The following is a 23,831-nucleotide window of genomic DNA, read 5'->3' as shown; positions in this document are numbered from 1 at the left end:
CAAGAAAAAATAAGAAAAAATATACATTCGAGGGGAAAATTTCCCAGTGTAGGAAATATATTCAAATGCGGCGCGCAGAGAGAGAAGTCGAGGTGCGTCGCATAAATAACCACCACCACCTCCATCTTCCCGATTTTGTTTCCCTCCCTCCCCCCCCTTCGTGTATAATTTGATGTCTTTTTTATGCGAGTCGATGGTGTATAATGAGAAGACAACTTTCGGTGCTGGACTAGGTCTGGCGCAAGCGACTATAGACTCGGCCGGACGCACCTGGGTGTTAGGTGGTGGCTGGGCGACTTGATCGCGACTTTGGCGTCGTTCACAGTCGACACGACCGACGTCACGCGTGCAGCCGCAGAGAGAGAGAAACGGTCGGTTGGGCTGCACAGCAATTCAGGGACAAATACATAATTCGATACTATATAGGTAGAAATATCGACGCGTTCTTTTTGTGAGTTTGTAGTAGAGAGAGAGAGAGAGAGAGAGTACATATCTATATTTATAGGTGGACAAAATGTCCATGTATAAAAAGCTGAATATTTCATGGAATATTAACGAGAGAGAAAGAGAAGACATAAGGAGCATTTGAGATGGGACACACATACCCCGCATAGTGTACACTGTATATCCCGTTTATTTTTTCGGTTCAAAGTCTCCCGGGCTCGTTGCGAGCGCGCGCGCATTCAAATCGCGCACTTTGCCGCGCTTCCAATTCCTCCATTATTTTAAAAAGAAAAAAAAAAGGGGCGACAAGACACACGACATTTTATTTAAGAGATTTTTGTTAAGAGACCCCCCCAAAAGCGGTAGGTTACATCCCAGAAAATACCTCTCTCTCTCTCTTCTAGGGTCATTCCGATGAAAATTCAAAAAAACAAACGCTCGAGCGATGGGAGCCAAGAGATTCGATTTCGATCAGCCATAGTTGTAGCCAACTCGTGTAGTGAGTTAATAGAGTGAATGGGGTTCTTTCCAGGGATGTGGAAATGAAGCCATTTAAAAAGTAAGCAACAGCCAAAGCACGCGCTGCTGCAACATGTTTCACATTGATCAGAGATGAAAAGAAACTCGGAAAATAAAAGAAGATTCTTTCGACCGACGAATATAATACAATAACATGAAAAAAGAGGGAAAAGAGAATCACTTGTCGTTCGTACAAACACCTTTTTTTAAATGGGGGTCCATCTTTTCTTAAATAAAAGAAAAAGTAGAGGCTCCTTAAACTTAGAAAAAAAAATAAAAAAGAACAACACACTGGTCTCTGGTCATTTGAGCAGGTAAAAGAAGTGGGAGAAAAAACCACCTTCTGAGTTGAACTAATTATACAACCCCCCGCCTACTTTTTTCTCTCTCCCCTTCAAGAGACTTTCAGGTCAATTCTTTTGCCCCTCAGACAATTTCAAAAAAAAAATAAAAGAAGAAGACAAAAATTCAAAGAGTCATTCAGTTGTTGTTTCAAAAAAATATAAAAATCAAAGTCAAAATCGTTCGCAAACGACCGCGAATCAATACGCGGAGAGAGGAAAGTTTTTCTTGCGTTTCGGCAGCCACACAACACCACCCCCTACAACATCTACAGCCGACAAATGCCGAGAGAGAGAGTTGGCAACAGAGTTGATCCTTAATTGGTTTGGATGCGGGGCAGCGTTCGTTCGGTAGCGGAACGAAAACTTTCGTCGGTTCTTTAACAAAAGACGACGCGTTCACAATAGATTCAGCCACCAACGTCTTGTGGCACACGTGAAGTTATATTCCACGTAGTACGTGGAGGGCAAATATATGGAAGCGAAAAAAAGATTACACAACAAAGTTGCGCACACGCGGTCGGGAGGTTAGCGTGTGCTCTAATTAGACGGTCCCGGGTTGAGATAGTTGCCACAAACATTTTTTATTCCCTCCCTCATCCGTTTATATAGCAACAAACTGCCGAGAGGGGAGTCCAAGAAAGAAATAAGAAAATATGTAGATATTTTTAACCCCTCAACACTTTTGTGTGTGTGTATAGTGCGTGCCCGTCAATGGAGTTGAAGTGGACGGAAAAAGTTCAAAATTTCAATGCGCTAATGACACTGCAACTCTTCATCTTCTTTACCGCGCCAACTATTGAAACTATATTACTCTCTCACTCGTGCAGCAGCAGGGCCAAATCATCCGAACGTAACATTTTAATGACTTCGCCTCTGGGCCCCCCTTTTTGCCTCTTAAGAGCTATAGCTGCTGCTCTCTCTCTGGCTGCTCCTATTTTTCTTATTTGATATCTTTTAGAGTTATTCAAAACTCGCCCTTTTTCCTTTCCAGTAATTGTTACATTTTGACTGACGTTTTCCAGCTACCGAATTTCAGAGGGGGCCTTTGATTTGTCACAAATGGTTTGAACAGTAAGAAAAACACCGCCGTTACAGAAAAGAAAAAGGGACTTACGAAATATGGGTAACAAGACTTGACAACGTAATAACCTCTCTCTTATTTTTCTTCTACTCCAAAAAGGAAATCGGTTGTTTTGTTTAGACGAGGGAGGGAAATGCAAAAGATACGGACGGAGAGATAGGGATTTTATTCGTACCATCATATATTCCATAATAGTTGCGGGAGTTGCGTGACAGGAAGCGACAACTTAGACCCTCGCATTTGTATTTCTAATTGAAATCGGACATTTCAAACCGTTTCCTCCGTCAACAACAACACGCCACTGTGGCTCTCGTCTCTAATGGCGTTGACTCAAAAAATAATAAAAAGAACAAACTGGGACACACAAAAAAATAAAAAAAAGGGAAAATAATATATGTTTGTCCTTTGTACACTTGAGTGTGTCCCCTATGCAGCCATCAAAATACCTTTGGTTGATTACACAGAGACACACTCCCCCCTCACTAGAGACCGTCAACTGTCAAAAATGTCACCCGGTTTCCCGTTTCCTCAACAAAGTGGCAGACATCGTGGTATACATATACTATACCACATGTACATGTATGCATATCTGGCAGTCAAGTTAATACACGAATGAATACAAATAACCACTCACATGTGGAGGAGAGACTTACCATGTTTGTGGAGATTTGGGTCTGCTTGACGACGAGCCTCGTCCGCTGAATGCACGGCCACGTGGTTTCCAAGAAAAGATTTCACAGAACGAAATTCGTTCATCACCAAAATGTTACAGTTTAGATCTCTCCATAATGTTACAGCGGGGAGAGTCACAATAATATGTTACAGTTTAAAAAGTTTGATTCTCAGAAAAAAGTATTTGGCTTTTGTCGTATCTCGTGAACCAATTTAGTTGACTAAAGTTCACGTTTTTTTCCTTCTCTCTTTTTATTTCGTTCAATTTTCGTTGACGTCACATCAAATCAAAAGTTCACCACCAAGTTTTGAAACTTTTCAACAGACAAAAAGGTTTAAAACGACCTTCGCCATTGTATCGTATCAAATCAACTCCTTTAGTCCTTTGTTCGATTATCAAAAACTGAGAAACAATTGACTGCTGAAAAAACGAAGTAAAGTCAAACAACGTTGTAACATTTCAAAATAATCTTTTTATTGAAATAATCGATTTTTTTTCACATCAAATTAAATTAAAATCAAGGGAAATGACTCGGATGATAATAAGGGCGTGGGCGGAGATAAAGAAAAAAAGTTTTTTTATTTTTTTATTTTTATTTTTCGGTAAATCCTGTCCTTATTTTATAGACATCAGTTTCCATGTGACGCAATCCAGTAGCTGGTACAGCACGGAGAGAGAGACAGAGAAACTTTGATGTTTTTTTATTTCGGTTTTCCCCTTGGAAAAAAAAGAAAAATACAATCACGTCACCGTGTGTTCCCGAAACAACTCCCTTCCGGACTTGACGTGCGCGTTTATAGTTCTCTGTGCGGCTGCGATGCGGCACTCTGCGAGCGGATGACGAGGGGAGTTGCTCTTTGAGAGATAAAAAAAAGGGTCCTCTCTCTCTACTTTTATTTTGATTTTATTTTTTACTTTTACCAAATAAAATGCGACACATCCAAAAAGTTTATTTGATGACGGTGCCATAGCGTCCGCCGAATAGGACCCATATTATATAACCCCCCCCCCCCTCAGTGTCTTTCTTCCTTTTTTCATTTCCGGTGGATGATTTTCATTATTTTTTAGAAATCTCTCAATCAGAGTTGTTTTTTAATTAATCGCATTCAACATGAATTTGTACAACCTATAGGAAAGTATTAAACTGTGACTAATCGCTGGAAGAGCAAACAAATTAAAAATGGCGATTCTATTCTTTTTTCGCCTGGAAGAACTTTTTTTTCTGGGGAAAATAAATAATCAAAGAATAAAGAAAAAAGGGGCCTTTGCAAAGTAATTATCGTCTCGTTTACGCTTGACCCCGGCCCAGACTTTGAGGAATATAACGGACTCTGCTGCTGGTGGGAGGGAAATATGCAGCCTAGCCCCCCACCCAAAAAGTAAAGTCTAACTACTCGCCCTTCTGTTATTCTCTTATATTCTCCGCTGTCCGTGTATAATTTTTGCCGACTGCTGGGCTGGGTCCTCCCGTGTGTACTTGAAGTAGATTCCATTTTAGCTGCCTGCCTGCCCTTATTTGAAAAAGAAGATTTTTCCTCGACGAAAAGGGGAGGCTAATTACTTCAATGAGAGTCTACCACTAGACAGACGAAGATAATAGACATTGTGTGGGTATAGGGAAGGTTAGAGTTGCAGGAGGAGGAGTAGAAAGGGGAAAAAAAAATAAAATTACTAAAATGAAATCAAATCAAAAGAAGAACAAGCCGCTTTCATCACCATCATCAACACCGGCGTCTAGTCCTCCTGCAAATGAATTTTTCGAAAGAAAAATTATTCATATCATCTCATTTTCTTTCTATTTCTAGACCCGAGCCAATGGCGTCTAATTTCCAGACGATTATTTGAAATTGAAACGGCGATTTAATTGAGGGGTTAGTCTCTGTACCTACATTTGATTGCATGTCATTTTCGAATAATTGCGCTAGCCTAGTTTTAAAAGATGTTGAAGATTGTTTCATTCAAAAAATCGCTGTACCTACATTTATGTTGGCCATTGAAAAAGAAACGCCGAAATGTTTGGAATTTTTCTTTTTCGGTTGTGTTTGTTTGTTAAAAACGAAGAATAATAATATCTGTGCCGTGTGTAGTTGTAGTTAAACCACGGAGATAAACAGCACACAGACACTTGGGGTTCTGGTCGTAATCATTAAGGAAACGATCGGGGGGGATGATGATGATTCCGGGGCGTGGCCACCGTGTTGTTGCATAAAGTTGAAGAAGAGTTTTTTGAGTATTTCGGCACGTGGATGAGGTCAACACGTTTTTGAACCACCAAAGAACTTGTTGTCTTTCCTCCTCCTCCTCTTCGTGTATTTACCAGTCCCTCCTCCTCCCCAAGCTACAGCTGGAAAATCATAATAATATTTTCACGGAAAGAAAAAAGAAAGAAATTCTCTTTTCAAAAAAAAAGATAATGAAAATTGACTTTCGAGAGAGAGAGAGAATCTAATACTCCGAGCTGGCGTCATCATTTTCGGTATGTTATACAGAAGAGGAGAAGAAGAAGAAGAAGGTAGAAAACTATTCCATTTATTTTTTAAACGCTCCAACGTCGGAATGAAAGAGGAGCTCCGGATACATGCATAAATAAATGTTTCAACCCCAGAAAAAAGAAAAAAAGAGAAATATATTAAACAAAAATATCGACTCTCGGATAGCCAAGCAGCTTCTTTTGAAGAGGGCCAACGTGAGTTTGCCGAACGATAGATTATGTATGTAGCCAACAAGCTAAAAAGGAAAAGGGGGAAATGTGTAGTATATATATTATGTGAACCCACCCACGAGTTTAAAGCCGATAGCAAAGGTAGTAATTTGTGTGTGTACGTGTGTGTGTGTGTGTGTTGTTGTTATGTGGTGAGAGCTGAGAGATAGATAGACACCGAGACCCCCGAAAAATGTGGAATGAGAGAGGGGGTTCGGAAAAGAAACATTATGATAGAGATAGGCCGGCCAGGCATTTTGTTTCCATCCTTCCAAGGATTTTGAGATATGCGTGACCGCCTTCCAGCGGCTGCCGCGCCGACTGGCTCGCCACCCGACAGAGAAACCAATACCTTGAAAAACCTATAGGTAAAGCCCAGGCTGTCGATATTATGTTGCTGTATTATTTGGTCGATCCCTTATGGCGGTTTCGCAGGTCGAAGAGAGCCTCTTCTTCCCTCTCGGTTTTCACACTTTGCATAATTGGACGCTGTCGCCAGTGTTGTTTCAAACCTTACCCATTTATCCCCCCAGCTCACCAGTCAAGGAGCCAGGAATCTTTTGCCTTTTAGTCCGGGCCCGCCTCGATGCTTGCCACGAAACGATCGTTATAATTACAATCCAAAAAGTTGGACGTTTGGCGTTTGTGTCTGCCCGTTTCTCTCTGTTATATCGTTCACCAAATTTTTTGGTTTTTGTTTTTGTTTTTACTGTTTCATTCCAAAGTGGAGGAGAGAATTTAAAAAAACTGGCCGGTTTCAAATTGAAACGTAGACCCATCAACGCAACAACGTCCCGCATTCCAATGAGGGAATGAATTCCATCGGTTCAGGATCCTAATTCGTTGGTTTTAACGATTTCCCGAAGTAGGAAAAACCTCGACAAAATTTCATTTTACAGCCCCAGAAAAGAAAAAGGAAATTTTCCCATTTTTCGTTTCTCCAAACAATTGCCAACACGGAATCAACCAGTTGCGTCGCCTTATTCCACCCCCCACCCGTCTGTCCGAAATCCCTGGCCCAGTTGTTGTTCTCCAATATTTGCAGCGGTCGAGATTTGATCCGATTATAGTTTCCGGCCCCCTCCCGATTGCTGTTTGCACGCACAAGGACGGAAGCCGAGTCTCGAGGACCGGCAACTGTTGAATCGGCGGCGACACGCCCCCGCGTCCTTTTGATCGGCAGACAAACAGCTCGAGTCTGAATCGCACACAAAAGAAAGTCAACATTTCGACTTGGATTATAGTATAGACCTAGTAAGTATATTACTATATACTCTGTACTATACCTAGCCAGGACAGGCTGGCTGGACAACATTTTCCAGGAAGGCCATCACGCCGGCCCGCATTTGTCCGTTTGCCATTGAATGGGGGTGTGAAAAAGAAATAAAAATAAAATAAGATAAAGCGACCCAACGTCCTTATCTATTCCTCCTCCTCCCCACCCTTCGGTGGGTTGACATCAATTCGATCAAGAGCTTCGCCCACTCGATGGCCCGGGCAGTCGATGCAACTGCATTTATTTATAGACTACACACATAACACTGTACTTGACACAGTGTGTGTAACTATAGCTGCCACTTTTGTGTGCGTTAGCCCCCAGTACTACTACCCCCGGTCCGTCATGGGGGGGAGTTTGTAGTATACTACCTTGCGCCACTCCATTTGTATTTATCGACTGAACTGAACTGGCCAAGGGAGGAGTCGAGGAGTGGCTCAAAGTTCCTAGCGGACCGTGGCTCGTATAAAACTATAACAAGGCCAATATGTCCGAGCGACTAGACACGCTGAATAAAGCAGTGTAGGCCCCATAATCACGTTTTACGCTCTCCTATAAAATCACATTCAATTACCCTATTGACATCAACTTGTCCTAACCCACCACCACTCCCCACCCCCTCGACCCTGCAATGCGATTTGCAACTGATTTGTTATCGAAATAGACTTTGTGTCACGTAGTTTTTTATTCTTCTTCTTCGTCCCAGGCAAACAGTAGTTTTATTTCCTTTTTTAACATCATCGCTCGCATTCACAACCCAAAAGAAAAAGCATTTCCGCGTTTAAATCTCTGACCAGGCCACAAACACCATGGAATCATGTCAGTCATAACAAACTATTGCAACCAAAGTTATGAAGTTTGAACGGCAGTGATGGCTACTCTTGTTTTTCCAAATAATAATAGCACCAGATTTAAAAATTAATTACAATTGGATGAAAAATTGGAGATCGACAAGTGTGAAGAAAAAAGAAAACGACGTACTGTATACTGGGGGGGGAGGGCTGATGATGTTGAAATCATTTTTTTCGTTGTTGGCCTTTTTTTCTTTTGAAGAAGAAGAAGAAGAGAATTTTTATTTCTCCTTTTTGGTGTTGGCGGCGGCCTTCTTCTTGTTTTTGGCGCCACCTTTGGCGCTCTTGCCGCTGTTCCAGTAGTAGATCACCTGGGCCGCGATGACGCAGTTGACAAAGGTCGAAACGACGTACGTGAGGATCATCATCGAGTCGCCCGTCTCCTGGATCGAAGTGAAGATGCGGGCAGCGGCCCCGCCCGTCAGCAGGAAAATCGTCACGGCCGACAGCTGGCCCGTGCCGCCCTGGCGGTAGTTGGCCACCGCTTGGATCATCTGTACAAAAGAAACGAAAAAAATAATAAAAGAAAAAAATGAATACAAATGTAATAAAAATTGTAAGCCGTTGCTGCTAGTTTGAATTGAACGTCGTCAAAACGAACGGGTTATGGTTGTTGTTCTCTTCCAATTCAAAAGAGTCAAAATAATAAAAAAAGAATCAATTTCACGATCGTCTCCGATGGACGACGAATTGCGATCCACCGAGCCGGACACTGGACTCAATGTAGCGTCCGTCTCATTCGCTCCGATCGTTGTCCGTCCGTATTTCATTTTCAATTCAACGAATGCGGAACAGTGGGGGAAACATGTGTGTGCCGGGCCACTCGACAGGTGAGAACAAGAAAAAGAAAAAAAAACCTTTGCGGCTTTCTTTTAATGTTTCTAATATTTTTATTTTAATAAAGAAGAGGCGATTTCTTATCAGGACGCTTCAGCTGCGAAGAAGAAGAAAATAAGGAAAAACTTGTGTGTCTTTTTTGTTTTGTTATTACGGATTGAACTTTCTCGGCCGACCAAAATGAAAGAACAAGAAGAAAAAACAAAATTGTTGGGACTGGACAAGAGAGTCGGCAGCCGGCCGCCCTACGGCAGGTGTGTTGTCTCTCTCCTGTTACGTGTTACATCGGCGACCATCCAGCCAAAAGGTGACACGCAGACAGCGTACAAGGAAACAAGTTAATACTGACTAATAGATTCGTGCAAGTCATTTTCTTCTTCTTCTTTTTCTACTTTTGGTGGCATCACCTGGACGGCCAAACGGAAAAAGAAACATCTTGTGTCTTAGCAGGTCCGTCTCGGGGTCGAGCGTCACCTGCCACAACCTTTCCCTCCTCCCACATTGGAATTTAAGATTTTTTTAACCAACACCCACCAACTGCTTTTCGGTTACATAAGGAGAATTCATCGAGTCGAGGAATGTCATCTCCAGCGTCGGTCCATATGTTTTTCCTCTTTCCCAACAAAATGTCCTACACCTTTTTGATTGCGCATAGATCCGTGGTGGTGGCGGACTAAGCAGTTAAGATGCTGGCCCAAGATTTTGGGAAGAAGAAGAAGAACATTCCAGTCACGGTGAGGGGGTCAGAGAGAGGAGATGAAGCGCGGCCACGCGATAGTCAAAAGGAAAATATATAAAATAACCACGGCAGCCAAAACGACGACGACACCAACGTCACATTGCGCAAACGGCGTTTAGGAAAAACCCTTTTGCCTATTTCTCTCTCTCTCTCTCTCTCAGACTTTTTGACATGTTTCCAAGGCGCAACAGCCAGCTAGAGATATTCCGCATTATTTTAGTGTTACATTATTGAGGGGAAGAACAAGTTGACACACAAAAGAGGCTCTTTTTGTATTTTATTTCATTTTCGCCAGATTGGGAGGCTGATTGGGGACCGCAACCACCGAATAGTTTTTACCTTTTTAAGATTTTTTTTCTTTCTGAAAGCAAACGGCGCCACACAGACACTGCGTCTCACCCAAGAAATAAGAAGAAGAAGAAGAAAAAAAGGCCCCGACGATGTGTATAGTTTGTGTTGTCTTTAACCAGATAGGAAAAAAAATTGAACGGCAAAAGTCGAAAGGAGATAAATCGATTCTGGTGTTGGTTTCTCGCTGTCTAATTAAAGCGGAAAGCGGAGCCGACCGAATGGCGCGCGGTTCCAATGGCCATCACAAGAAGAAGAAGAAGAAGAAAAAAATTCATGAATAATCAACAGGTAGTCGCGCGCGGCCAATGCTGCTGCTGCCGCCGTCGCTATACATCCAATGTGTAGTGTATATATACACACAAACGCATTTACAGTGTATAACGTTTGGGGGCAAGGCGAAAGAGAATATCCGCCTATCCGCCTACACCAATTTCTGTGCGGAGTAAAAAAAAAAAAATGAAAAAACTGCCCAGCCATTTTTCTTTGAACCCCCCCCCCCCCCCTTTAAAACGCTAAAAACCTATCACTCTAAAAGACTGTATACGGTGCGTTATTATTTTCATTAACTCAATAACCGCCAATCAATGCATAGCGATCCGGCAGACATTCCACACATATCCTTCCGCCGGCTGCGGAAAAATGCGGCAACTACAACAAAACAAAACCCCAAAAATTACCAAGTGATTTTTTTGTTTTGTTAGATCACGGGGGCCAGAGCAGCAGCAGCAGCGCGAGCCGAAGCGATCCTCCATTGTGGGCATTGTAGCCTTCAGGGGATTTTCATGTTTCGATTTTTTTGTTTATTTCTCATTTTTGTTTTTCTTCTTCTTTAACTTCTTCATCGAAAACTCGGCGGTAACTTTGGCGAGAGCTCCATTACTTTTGCCCTTTTGTTGTACGTACACACACTACTACTACGTAGCAGTAGTATACTAGTGTGCCTAGTCGTTGTCCAACAAAAAGTGAAGCAATTGAAGCAGCAACTGGACCGGGGCAGCGGTCCGGCGGGGCCCGGCTGCTGGGGAGTTTTGGGATGATGATGATGATCCGTTCTCTCTCTCTCTCGGCTGACAACGTAACAATAGGCGGTTGGTGGTAGGACAAGAGAGAATAAGATGGAGCGCTATCGCAGACGAGATATGACCACCCATCAAAACTACTAGCGAAAATAATCAGAAATAAAAAAGAAGAAGAAGAAGAAACTCGACAGAAAGTTTTGAGGCCAACCCGCCGCCGTCGCCCACGGGGGGGAAGGCCTTTACTGGGGTGGTGTTTATATCTCTAATGAAGATCGTAATGAGACTGGGGCTTCTCTGTCTGCACATCACCACCACCACCACCCACGTACACGACCGACACAAACACTTCTCTCTCTCTATCTCGGCTTTCAATGCGCAGAACAGCCAAAATCTGAATAGAATAAAGAAAAGAAGAGTCCTAACACACAGAATAGAATAGGGATCCTAACCTGCCTAGAGGTTAACAAGGGCCGGCCCCTCATCATCATCGCCAATTCTTTTTTTCTTTTTCTTTTTTCTTTTTAGCCCCTCGAACGGGAAAACGCGAAGAACGGCAACAAATAATAAAAACCACGGCAACAACAACAACAAAGTCAAACAACCGCAAGAGGAATAAAGAAATAAGGTTATACGGCTCACTAACAATCATCTCTAGATCTTCTTTTGCCTATCGATCGCCATTCTTTTCTTTCTCTCCCCTCTCATTGGTTTCTAACAAGTCAGCGGGTTATTCACACAAACTGACGAGATTGAAATGGATAGGGGCAGCACACTCATAACAAGCGCCACACACCAATTCCGATCGGGGGCTCAGGTTTCTCTCGTGATGTAAATTGGTTAAAAGAGTCAAAGGAGAACACCCGCAGACAGGTAGAAAGAAATTCTCTTCGGCCTGTGTAACAAGTCAGACACCTTCATCGCATGGCCAACTATGCAAATCGACTTGAAGAAACCACACACGAACCCAGAGAGATGATGATCGACGGTTCAACGTCGCCGGGGTCAACTCTCTTCCGAGGCTCCGTGTAAATAAATAAATAAAAATTTCCTTTTTTTCTTCACGAGTAAAATAAAAAGCCAATCAACAATCGAAAAAGAAAAAAATGTTCGGGGTGAGGCCGGGTATTGGCCGCACGAAAGAAAAAAGTTGATTGGCTGATGATTTTTAATTATCCCGGTCGATTCCCAAAGATGAGACCCTGGACAGACGGCGTGTGCGCAACGGGCCCCAAAAAAGAAAGAAAAAATCTTTTGTCGGATCCGCCATCCGGCAAACAACACACACACACACGCGGCTACAACGCCGCCGCCGCAACTATTAGAGGTCGGTGCTGGACCGAACAAGATTTGGGAGGGGTTCATCAGTGTGATTATGCAAAGCCCTCCTATATATTCCTTGACGCCGGAGAAATCGAAGGAAGGAGGTGCCGTCCCTTCGGCTCATAGGCCGCTTGTGTGTATGTGACGGCGACGAGAAAAAAAAGAGTCTGGTGTAGTACAACTTCGTGTCCGACTAGCTCGGCAAACACCCTCCCACCATTACCAGCACCTCTCTGTGTGGCAAGTTAAGAAAACTGACCTTTTATTTTTGGGTGGGTTTTCTTCTCGCAAGCTGTCATTTGGGGGGTTTTGTTTTTAACAAGTGAAAGAAACGAAGGGATCCTGGACTGTACAAATACGAAGGATGGTTAGACCCAATTTAATAACCCGCAGAGCTAATTAACCAATTCGTCGCTTTCTCCGCCTCTTTTTTTTTTCTTCTTCTTCTTAGGTTGCGGGATCAAAAGACCCACAAAGACAAAACAGGTAAGGAAATAAAAAATAAATAAAAAAAAGAGACAATTAAGTTAATCGATAGAGTGATCGCTTCTCGTTAAAAAAAAACTAACTAACTAACTAAAGAAAAAGCCTTTAAAAGCGGCCGAAATCCTCTGGCATTTAATGACAGACTTGCTGCTGCTGGCTGCTGGGAGTGGAGTGGAGGGAAAAAGAAGGAACGAAGGGAGGGGATTATTTGCATAATGCCCAACATCCCGCCGACATGTGTAAAAAGAAGAAGAAGAAGAGGAATAAATGTACAATGCGTTAAATAGCGTGGGAGTGCCCTGATTGCGGCTGCAGCCCAAAAGGAGAGAGAGAGAGAGGTTGGTACAGAGTGAGGGGTGGACGTTTTATTCGATAAGTATAGCAACGGCAGCAGCCCTTCTCCTTCATCCCTGCTCCTCCTACGCCATCGCCAAGGCCCATCGATGAATATTTCAATAGGGGCATTAAAGTAATGCACCTCCGCTATAGAGTAGTACCACACTGTGGGCTTGCTATAAGCGCCGATATCTAACGTTGCATCGAGAAAAAAGGAAATCTAACCCCGTTTTCATCATCACCCACCTAACAGCAGGGACAGAGTTGAGTCGATCACGAACATGAGCGAGAAGGGAGGGAGGGCATCCGAACATCACGAACATGTAGAGAGACGTACCCTGAAATCACGCGCTCCATTCCAACAACGGACAAAACAAAAAGAAAGAAAAAAACCACCAAAACAAAAATATGCGCGTTATCCTCCCACTCGCTGAAAAAAATTAAAAAAATAAATAATAATCATAAAAATCAAATTGAGAGAGAGAAAATGAAGGGGGGCTCCTCCATCAATGGAAATGGGCATTCCTCCTTCACATATAGTCAGCACGTGAATTTCGATTTTTATCTCTGACCGACATTTTGAACGGGAAAATTCCTCGAGCTCGAATACCGACGTCAATCCTCAATCGTTAAAGTTAGGAGAACGCGAGCAAACGATCAATCAAAAATCAAGAAGGAAATTTTTTTTGAGGATAAACGAAGATTTCCGTGTGGATTTTTCGGCATCTTTTGAGTGTCACGAATTGGTTGGAAAAATCTGGCGGACACGCTTAATCGTCGATGATGAAAGAGAGAATTTGTGTGGCGTATGGTAATAGACACTACCACCATAGTCTACGAGGCGCCGAAAATCTTAACGAGAGATCCCCGGCGCAAGATAGTACGCCATTGCGCATTCCGTAAAAGTTATTCCAATTCATTTCGGAATTAAAAGAGCGAAAGAATTTTGAACAAATAAAAAAACAGATTCGACTGGTAAGAGTTAAGTAGAGAAGAGCATCGGTTGCAAACAAATAAGGTCTAAATCAATAAGGTGTAGTAGGGTCCATCCTTTTAACTATACACACCCTAAAAAGTTTTGATGGATGGCCGACGGTATATGTTAACAGTTAGCAACCAACCCTTTTTTGTAACCACCAAAACACATCGATCCTCCTCCTCTTCCACAAACCCTACAATCCTTTCCGACCATTAGACCACTCATCCATCATCGCACGGGATTCGTTACAAACCCTCCCCCCCAGCGTCTCTTTTTATCCATCGCTCCACATCGGTGGGCGACTGGTGGATGGAACCTAACCCCTCAAATCCCGTCCAAGGCCGTTAAGGCCCCAATGTGTCGTCTTAAAAAACTACTAAGCGCGTACTGCTGCAAATCATCACACTTAAACACACGAACGAAGAGCACAAATGCGCGTTGCGTGAGTGGGAGAAAAAAAGAGTTAAGACCACCCACCATTCAGAAGAAGAAGGCTTCTTCTTATTATTATTATTTTTCGAAAATTCCCGCGCCGCCCATTCCTGAACCAAAGACTTGTGTGTCTTTGGCATCGCATCCCATCAACTGGGAACGACAACGACAAGCTGCAGCAGCAGCTCCGACTCTGCCGTTCCCGACACCAGGCCCAGGAGAGCCCAGGGGTCGAGGGCAGGCGACTGACCGAACGAAACGTTCATTTAACTTTCATGAGGAAAGAGTGGACTCGTTTCCTTTCTCTCTCCCCCCTTTGCATTTCAATAGGAAAAGAGAGAAGAGTAGAGTAGGGGGTTGGATGGAGGTGGGTGGTTGATGGCCGAGGTGGTGGACGGACGGATGGACATTAAAAATGGAGCGGATAAGTCACGGAAAGGCCGTTTTGGTGCGCGGGAGGGAGAAAATCCAAAATGAGTCAAAAGAGACGGGGAGTTGCGACCGTTACACGAAATGTGCACGCGCGAGCGTGTGTGTGTGTGGTGCAATAGATCGCGTGAGTGGCGGACGTTGGGGCTAGGCTCAACATCCCAGTCTCCTCCTCGTTTTCCTCACCCGAAAAAAAAAAAAAGCCAAAAGTCCAAAACGGAATGGAAATGAAATCGGCGCCGTTTTGTTACAGCCCCCTCCATCCATCCATCCGCCCGGCCATTTCGGAGCTGGAGGGGGAAGAGAGACCATATAGACACAGCACAGCACAGACAAGACACAACAGCAAAGCGCAAAAGAGGAGAGTTGTTGTGTTTGGTAGTTAGTACTGAACGCGTTGCGATGCTAATCTTCTCTCGTCCGGCATTCCGCATTTTGTTGTCGAAGAAGAAAAAGTCAATAAAAAAATAGAAAAACCCCTTCGAAAAAAAAGTATCGACAGACACAAAAGAAAAAAAAAAGAGATGAATTTTGGTTAAGAAGTTTTCTTTCTGTACCTTGGAGACGACGATGATGGGCACGATGGAAGCCTGGAAGAGCCACAAGAGTTGCATTGGCGCTAGTGGGCTGAGCATGAGGGCCAGTCCGGCCGAGAAACAGGCGAGGAAAGAGAGCGCCGCTACGGCGCTGCCGCTCCGTCCGCCAGCTGCAGATTTGCCAGCGTTCTTCCCTGATTAACAACGAGAACATCCCAAGGGGAAAAATAAATAAAACAACGAAAACGTCAAAATAGATAAATAATTCAAAGTGATGACGTCACGCTTTGAAAGCCGAGTGTCGACACTCTGCTACTTACTTTCTGGCTACAATTATTATCAAACGTAATATAAACAAGCTCAAAGTGGTAACCGAGAAATGAAATGAAAAATTTGGTGAGTAATTTACCTTTGCCGGGACCGGAACCGTAAAGTAGGACGAGTGCGGCGACGAGAGCCGTTTGGACGGCCAAGAAGAAACCTTCGCCCCATGAACTGTGTGTGTGTGTGTGAAAAGAATAACAAAACAAAATGGCAGAGGATCCAATTTAAAAATTTAGGCGAGGCAAAACAATATCAAAAGAAAATAACTACGAGACAAGCGCAATGATAATTGTAGCGGGTCCCTCCCAGAAAACGCAATTGACGACACGCCAATAAAAAAAAGGGGGTTAGAAAATGATTGCGCGAAAAATTCGAAAATTTGAACAGAGAAAAAAAATAAAAACAAACGCAGAGGGTGGCATTTTCGTTCTGGATGATCGACTGAAACCAACAAATTAAAAAAGAAAAAAAAAAGAGACTACACGCGACAGGAGAAGGAGGGAACAAATAATCCGACAACATCTATCACGAGAGTTTCACAAGTTGTTATTATCAAACTTGGCGTGATATCTTGGATGTTGCCCAGGGTCCTCTGGCGCACAAGGCCTGGGTCGCCGCCACCACCACAACACACCAGCGGGTTGCATTCCCCCCCGAAAGAAAGAGAGAAAGAAAAAACTATTTATATATCTCCGTATGTCCGAGAGACAGCGGAAAAGACACGAGAGAGAGAGAAAAATTACACCATCATAAGGCCATTGTCAGAGGGTGGTCAAACACAAATAAAATAAAAAAATGGACGGACCTTTTTTCTTTCTTTCTCTACGGTAGCCGCTACTATTTCTTTTTCCTGTTTTTGTTTTTTTTTGTTTTTTTTTAATAACCCCAAAAAGGCCCCCTCTCTCTATTATGATTAAATGAAATACAACGCACACAAGTTTGCCGGGGAAGAAGAGTAATAAAGAAAGAATATAATAACAAACAACACACAGCTAGAGAAATGTTTAGACAACAACAACCCGAAAAACCCATGTCTTTCTCTCTTTTCTCCCCCCCTCCACATCATCGACACGTTTTCTCCTTTTTTTTATTTTGGGAATAATAAAAAACGCTTCGGCCTACGAGAGACGGACCAACGTCACACACATCGGACCAACACGCGTGCCGCGCGAACCGTATTTAATCGGTCGTAAAAACGTCATTTCTCGTGGCCGCCCAGCACCTTCTCTTCTCTTGTTTGCTTATTTCTGGTCATCGTTATACGTTAACACAAAACATACACACAACACGGCCATCATTTTTTTTTTTTTTGGGGGGGGGGGGGGAACTGCAATTACGACGCTGGCTACAAAATCAAAATCGACAGTCAAGTTTAAATACTTCTTCCAGCCTTTTGTAAATGTCATCAGAGACAATTGAAATTTAAAAGAGACGAGGAGAGATTTTTTGGGCATTCGAAATTTGTCACGGTTTTCTGGGCGCGATTCAAAAGTTCCCGCCAATTGTTTGTTGCATTTTTGTTTGAAGGGACGTGGCCTGAACGGTTCCGAATCAGCTGTTGTTCGTGTCTCGGCAACGCTGAACTCTTAGATTCCCGAACCACCGCTTTCTATTCACAAATTGGAAAAGACACCCGTTCATTTTGAAAAATATCCCGTTCGCTCAGTTCAGAATCAGTTCAACGACATTTCCTCCCGCGAGAGAAACAACTTTCTCGAGAGATAAACTTTGATTGCAATCCCCCTGAACTAAAAAGTTAAAAAAAAAAAGAAAAAACTTGTCATTTATGTAGTTTGATCCCATTCGGAAGCTCGACCGAGAAATACACACAAGTTGTTGTTGTGTGGCGTGAGCGGTTGGCATTCAAAGACCGGAATTTCTTTAACTTTGAAATTTGAGTGAAAACAACAACAACGAGGACAACAAATAAAAAAGGAATAAAAAAAATCGGCTCTTTTCCGTACAACAAAAGCGTTTCCCTTCCGTCTCGTATATGCCATCACGCAGAGAGAGAGAGAGTTCTCTCTCTCTCCTTTACAACTAACAATCCAGCAGTGCGCTGGAACACAACAAAAGAGGAAAAAAGGGGGACCCTCCTTCTCTCTCTCTCTCTCTTTGCCAACGGACAATGAAGAGAGAGGGAGGAATCCACACACACTTCCGGTTATACTATTTCGTACGCATGTAGTATTTAGTCGAAAGGGGACCGTTTTCCAGTTCAAGTGACGGACGGACGGGTGGACACGATTTTGATCCGAGCGACAACCCAAGAAGAAAAACAAGTACGGATCACACCGGTAGTGTAGCACCTTAATTTTGTTCTCCCTTCAATTCGAATAACAAATCTTGAGAGGAAGTTCGCATCAGGGTTATCTTGCATTTTATCTAATCCGAATTTTCTTTTTGCAAAAGGAATTTTAAAAAAAATTTAATTGCAATCCGTCCAAAAACCCCCAAAATGGGCATGTAACTTAAACATTTCAGTCCGGTAACGTGATCGACCGGATGCGCGCTAAATCACGAATCCGGGACGACGATGACACTTGAATTTCTTTTTGATATAATCCAGTCAGACTAAAACCGGCGCTATATAACGTTCCACACGTATTCACAGAGCAAACAAAATATTATAAATATTTGAAGAAGAAGAAAAAAACCAAGTTCTGAAATGACGGCATTCACAACAACACGACCGGGAGAGACTTAAAAAAGACCTCCTGCGTGGATTATGGCTCTATGTTGTCGGTCGGTGTGTGTGTGTGTATGCCATCGGCCTCGCTGTCGAGGTGGTGGTCTTTCCTGGCCGCAACTTCCCCTCACATCGTCGTAAAAAAGAAAGAAAGAAATATCAAAGCCAAGTCGACTGAAACATGTTTCTTACGTATCACATTTTCCTTTTTTTTCCAAAAAATAAAGAAGAAGAAGAAGAAGACATTGTTCAGGATGGATCGTTGGCTCTCTGTCGGGATCATTAGCCAAAAACAACGAAAAGATGGGCACCACAAAAGGTGAAAAGCGGCACTCGAGTCAAATTAACTGAAAAAATTAACTTTTTTCTTTTCCCTTTTTTTCTTTTTTGGTAAATTTACAATCCAACTCAATCTGCTCCGTTTCAACCGACACTTCATCTCTATAAAAGCGGCTACCGCGCAATGTCAGAAGCCTAAAAATAACGTCAATATCGCCCTCTCAGCTCCTTCCTATTGGATCCCTTGTAATCACAAGCCAAGGGGGGAAAAAGAAGCAGAAGAAGAAAAAGAGACGACACCCCGTCGTTTCATTTCTCACCTTGGGCCGCGGACTGTGATGTGTTTTTCCAGCAACAGCGGCGTCGGCAACGGACCCAAAACAAAGGCTTCATTTCCTAATAGACCCCCTGCACTCTTTTTCCCTTAGACTTTTTCCTCCGACTACTCCTGATTCTGTGGCAACAGTTGCTGGCGTAGCTGCTACACTCTCCGTCCGCGGACGTAATCAAAACCCGACAACCTATAACGCAGCGGGGAGGCAATGATTTCAACCCGCACACATACACAACCACCACCACCACCACCTCTCTCTTGGTACGTCTAGCGAAATATCACCGGAGAGAGACAGACGGGAGCTGCCAGGAGCCGCAACTAAAAAGAGCCAGGAGCACAAGTAGCAAGCAGTTAGTTGTAGTAGTCAAAAGTTTTTTGATAAGTATAACCAACTCTCTCTCACTATGCTGCCATCAACTTTTGCTGAGCTCCCGAGTAAGAGAGAGAGAGACGTAAGTGTAGTAAGTAGCTGCTGCGGTAATAGGCGGCTGCTGGTGGTGTGTGTGCCCTATAGAGCGCTAATTGCTATACCGCACAAACAGAGGGGGTACGATCTAAAAAAAGAACCTTCAATTTCTCGTGCAAACTTCATTCGACGATGATGATGAGAGTTGAGAGCATTTTTTGTTTTTCAAGGAGGAGGAGGAAGAAAACTACTTGTACAACTCTGTTAGTTAAGGGTCCCTGGGACATGACGGGCAAAGTTTTCTCCTCTTAAGTAGAGGGGAAACTCAAAAATTTGTGTTTTCTTCTCATTTCTTTCTCGATGGAAGAAGATGGCAGGTGATGGATAAAGAGCGGAGCTTGTTGCTGCTGTGTCTCTTCTACTTCATCATCAGCTGGTCATTAGTGGCGGCCGGAGGGAAAGGGAATAAAAAAAACGGAGGAGGGAGGGTTGTGCACGCAGCAGGGGGGTTTGTCGGAATGGGAGGAGGAGCCCCCCGTGTGGACTGTCTTATATTCCTCCGCTCCATCTACTACGTGTCTGACTGTATCACCTGGCCTCGGCAACACCTGAACTCCCATTTTTTTTCTTTTCCAAAAATACGTACGAAAATAAAGAATGGCCAGGAGAGAGAAAGGTGGAACGACAAGATCCGTTTTGCGGATGGGCAAGGAAAGGGGAGGAGAAGATCCCTTAAAACGGCCGGGTCCTTTTTCCTCTACCCCCTCCTGTGACGACAACTCGCGCGACAACCGGATCCGCTGCATCACGCGGACCCCGGAATAAGGTGAAATGTCATTCGCTGCGCTGTAGCCTTCCAGTGTCGTTGGGCGGGGCAGAACCGAGCCACTAAGAGGTGCCAACTCATTAACCGCTGACATCAAGGTGACATTTTCTCTCTCTCTTTTTGAAAAAAGAAAGAGAAAAGCAAAAAAATCTCAACAACAAAAAACCAAAAGAGATTTTCATTTGCTGGAGCGAAACTGACAAAATTCACACACACAGACACGGTATCCGGTGACCTCTGCAACAAATTGCGATTGAAATTCAGTTTCTGAGATTTCCACCCCCCACCCCATCCTCGATCGATTTGAGAAATGAAATCGGAAGCCCGGATCAAATGACTCAACATCCGAATGTATCGTCTGCACTTTCGAGTGTTTTTCGATCAATGGTCTGTCTCCCGTTCCTCAACGGAAGCTGCGATGCTTTCAAAAGAAAACAGATTTAGTCTGAGCTATCGGATAACATTTAAGAAAGAATCCCAACCCAGAGGAATATATATATATTCAGTACAAAGAGTGGGATGGGGGGGGGGGGACAATCTACTTCTTCTTCATTTTCATTCCTTCCATCATCATCATCACCCTCTTTTTTACTTCAACCTTTCTTCATCTTCCTCCGGCTACTAGCATTACGCGACGGAATAAAGAGAGAGAGAGAGAGAGAGAGAGAGAGAAATGTATATAAGAAACCTTAGGAGGAGTAGCAGTAAAGCGAAAAAAGGGGAGCTCGAAATGGGAGGAATTGAGATGGAACTACATAGAGAAATAAGGAGAATAAAGAGACGAAGAGCTTTTGTAGTATTTTCCTTGACGATGGAAAGAGGGGGGACCCTGTAGAGAGAAGAGAAAGAAAAGCAAGAAAATGAGAGAAGTTGAGTGACGTGGAATGCCACGGCCCGGAGGACGGAATTAAATCAGCCGGAGTGACTGGCAATTCAGAGCGAGCGAGCGAACGGGTCGTCGGCTAGTGGACTCGAAGCGGCGCGGAACACGGGGAGCCGGACCTGGGTCCCTCTTACTTCTTCTTCTTCTTTTTTTCTTCTTACTCTCATTCTATCGCTCTCCATCTTCTTATTTTTTTTTTCTTTTTTTTTTACGGTTAATTCAGTCAAGAAGAAGAAAAATAAGAGAATAGTCCAAGGCTCTCCCATCCTCTCCTTCCCCACGGTTCTCTCTCCGGTCCAGCGCGCCATCGGCCCGCAATCTCTCTACTAGCATAAACGATGTTTTCTATTTTAATAATTAGTCATTCTCTTCTCTCTCTCTCTTTCTTCTATTTCTTTCTAAACTTCCAAAAAGGAAAAAAAAGCTTTTTGTTTTCTTTTAGTTTGCAACTGTGAAGGTGTTGGGAGCTGCTGGGCCGACCGGGAGAGAATGGAACCAGCCAAGAGAAGAAAAGAAAAGCCAAGTTTAGAGGTAGCAGCAGTAGCTGCTGAACGTAACGTGTCTGAAAATTTATAAATAATAAATGGTGCTACTGTTATACATTCGAGGGCTGGCCACCAGCTGAGATTCTGATCTCTTTCACTGGAAAAAAAAGGGCCAAGAAAGAAACTTTGAATTTATTTTTTTTTTTATTTTAATTTCTCTCTTTCTATTTCGTCCGCATCAGATAGATAGAAGCTGTTGATGGTCTTGTTTTCACTTTTTCCCAACCCACATCTAAGTAGTCCCTTTCATTAATAAAAAAAAAAACGAATTTGAGGGAATAAAAAGAATTGGGGAGATTTCTCTAGCGAAAAAGATTCGTTTCACGCTGACTGGCTTATCGTTCTAAACGTCGGGAGGGGAAAAACAACATTTATTCACGCCCGGAGACGGTGTTTAGTTATTCAAACGGACGTGGAAAAGTGGGAGAGAGAAGACGCCGGTGATTCACGACCGCTGCCATTTTTATTTGCATTAAACAAACAAGTCTGGGGCTTCTTTATTATTTTTTTTTTCCCCCTTCTACCTTGGCCGACATCTGCACGAATGTCTTTTCTCGTAGCGTCAAGAAGGAAAAAAAGAAAAAGATGAACGATATCAAGCGTTTAACGTAGGCGGTTTTGGAAACGTCAGGGAGTAAGAAAAACAGTTAAGACGTTTGGCTCACAGCAGAGAGTGTGTTCGTTAGCTGGATTACAGATTTCGAAGCTGAGTGGAGTGAGTGGTGGTGGTGTTAGCTGTTTGGAGCATCAGCCAACATGTTTGAATAAAGCCCCATGTAGGGATAAACGCTACCCCCGGGAAGGCAACATTAATTGGGGCTTGACGGTGTACGGTATCAAAAAAATCCTCTTGCTGGCGGATATAATACCCGACAGCTCCAGGTGATGCTAGAAATAAGAAGGGGAGGCCACAATGAAGGGGAGAAAAGGAAGGAGAGAGAGAGAGAGAAAAAAAATGAAACCGCCAAGATACGGCCGTGTCACGATCGTTTTTATATGAGAAGGAAAAGAATAGAGATGGAAGTGAAGGGGGGATATTGCCGACCGTTAAAGAAAGAACCGAATATCAACACACACGGTTCTTTACATACACGATTTTTTCTCTCTCGTAAGCACCCAACAATACTATTTGAATTTGATGGATCGGTCATGCCAACGCCATCTGTGAGTACAACCATGCACGGCTTATCAAGATCATTGCTTTTCGAAGTTTTTTTTTTTTTTCGAAAGACAATAAACTAATAAATATGCGATAGTAATAAAATAAACAGCATAAAATGCCTAACAAGATAAGATACAAACACCTGAACATTCAACAACACTTTTGGATGTAATCTAAAGCATTGTTAATCCTCTTTTTAATACTGAACTACTGTAAACTTAATGGGCTTGAGCCAATTATGACCATATTTTCCCTACATCCCACTGACTTATTTCTTTATCAATACCCTAACAATTTCAACACATAATTAGTACTCAAGATGGTAAAGAACATACCTGAAAGGAAACTCATTTCTGTAGCTGTAAGCCATATTCGCAGAAATGGCGAAAAGCTCCATGAAAATAGCAGTCAAATTAATGCCCTCTCCGCTCTTGGCATTGAAAAGCTTTAGAATTTGAGGCACCTTAACTGTAAATTAAAAACTGAATATTTGAATAGATCTATGGTGATACAAAACTATTCATACCAAGCACAGAACCAGCTATGATTCCGAGTCCGAGTCCCTTGCTGAGGGCAGCCTTTAAACATTCAACTGTGAAAGAAAATTTTCTTTTAATCAAGACAGTATAAACTTTTAAGGAAGACTATGATTTCTCATTATGATACAATACTTTCATATATAATACAATATTTATAGACACATGTTAGGTTTCAGACTTGGTTTTTATTGTAATGATAATAATAATATGTGACTACCGTGGAAAAAGTTGAAGTTTACAAAGAACTCATCATAACATTGCGGTGTTAAAACCTGCAGGATAACCGGCTTCAGGTATTCCATTTTATCGGTACTTAAGAAATGAAATATGAAGCAAGATTCAATGTGATGAGTTGGAATCTACCACAATTTCGCCCACAAGCCAAATAATCGAATGTAAATAGTAGTGACAGTTACAAGGCCCCCTGCCGACAACATCTTGCGTGAAGTGAAAACTCAAACAGCCGCTAGAGGGCTAAGAAGAATAACGAA

General features: G+C 43.0%; 2 protein-coding genes across 2 annotated transcripts in view; both read right to left on the bottom strand.

Annotated features, from left to right (window-relative positions):
• LOC124341905 (homocysteine S-methyltransferase YbgG-like) overlaps nucleotides 1–3,458 on the bottom strand; it is a 65,672-nt gene extending 62,214 nt beyond the window's left edge. The window contains exon 1 of the mRNA XM_046794864.1: nucleotides 3,042–3,458. The gene's annotated coding sequence lies outside the window, so the exon portion shown is untranslated. The remainder of the gene's footprint in view (nucleotides 1–3,041) is intronic.
• Nucleotides 3,459–7,728: 4,270 nt separating this feature from the next.
• LOC124341939 (mannose-P-dolichol utilization defect 1 protein-like) lies at nucleotides 7,729–23,752 on the bottom strand. The gene is made up of 6 exons (XM_046794905.1): nucleotides 23,558–23,752; nucleotides 23,328–23,393; nucleotides 23,137–23,269; nucleotides 15,763–15,848; nucleotides 15,375–15,547; nucleotides 7,729–8,383 (listed from the first exon to the last, which is right to left on the bottom strand). Exons 1-6 carry the CDS (start codon nucleotides 23,640–23,642, stop codon nucleotides 8,111–8,113), a joined length of 816 nt encoding a protein of 271 aa, XP_046650861.1. The 5' UTR covers nucleotides 23,643–23,752; the 3' UTR covers nucleotides 7,729–8,110.
• Between the last annotated feature and the right edge of the window lie 79 nt (nucleotides 23,753–23,831).

This window comes from Daphnia pulicaria, chromosome 1 (genome assembly GCF_021234035.1).
Source record: "Daphnia pulicaria isolate SC F1-1A chromosome 1, SC_F0-13Bv2, whole genome shotgun sequence".
In the NCBI taxonomy this organism is placed as follows: domain Eukaryota; kingdom Metazoa; phylum Arthropoda; class Branchiopoda; order Diplostraca; family Daphniidae; genus Daphnia; species Daphnia pulicaria.
Note: the sequence above shows the minus strand (reverse complement) of the source record. Positions and strands in the feature narration are given on the sequence as shown.

Coding starts and splice junctions, on each gene's coding strand:
- LOC124341939 (XM_046794905.1), bottom strand. CDS start 23,642: ATGGAATACCTGAAGCCGGTTATCCTGCAGGTTTTAACACCGCAATGT. Junction 23,394..23,557: donor AAACTTCAACTTTTTCCACG/GTAGTCACATAT, acceptor TTTCTTTCACAG/TTGAATGTTTAAAGGCTGCC. Junction 23,270..23,327: donor CATAGCTGGTTCTGTGCTTG/GTATGAATAGTT, acceptor TTTAATTTACAG/TTAAGGTGCCTCAAATTCTA.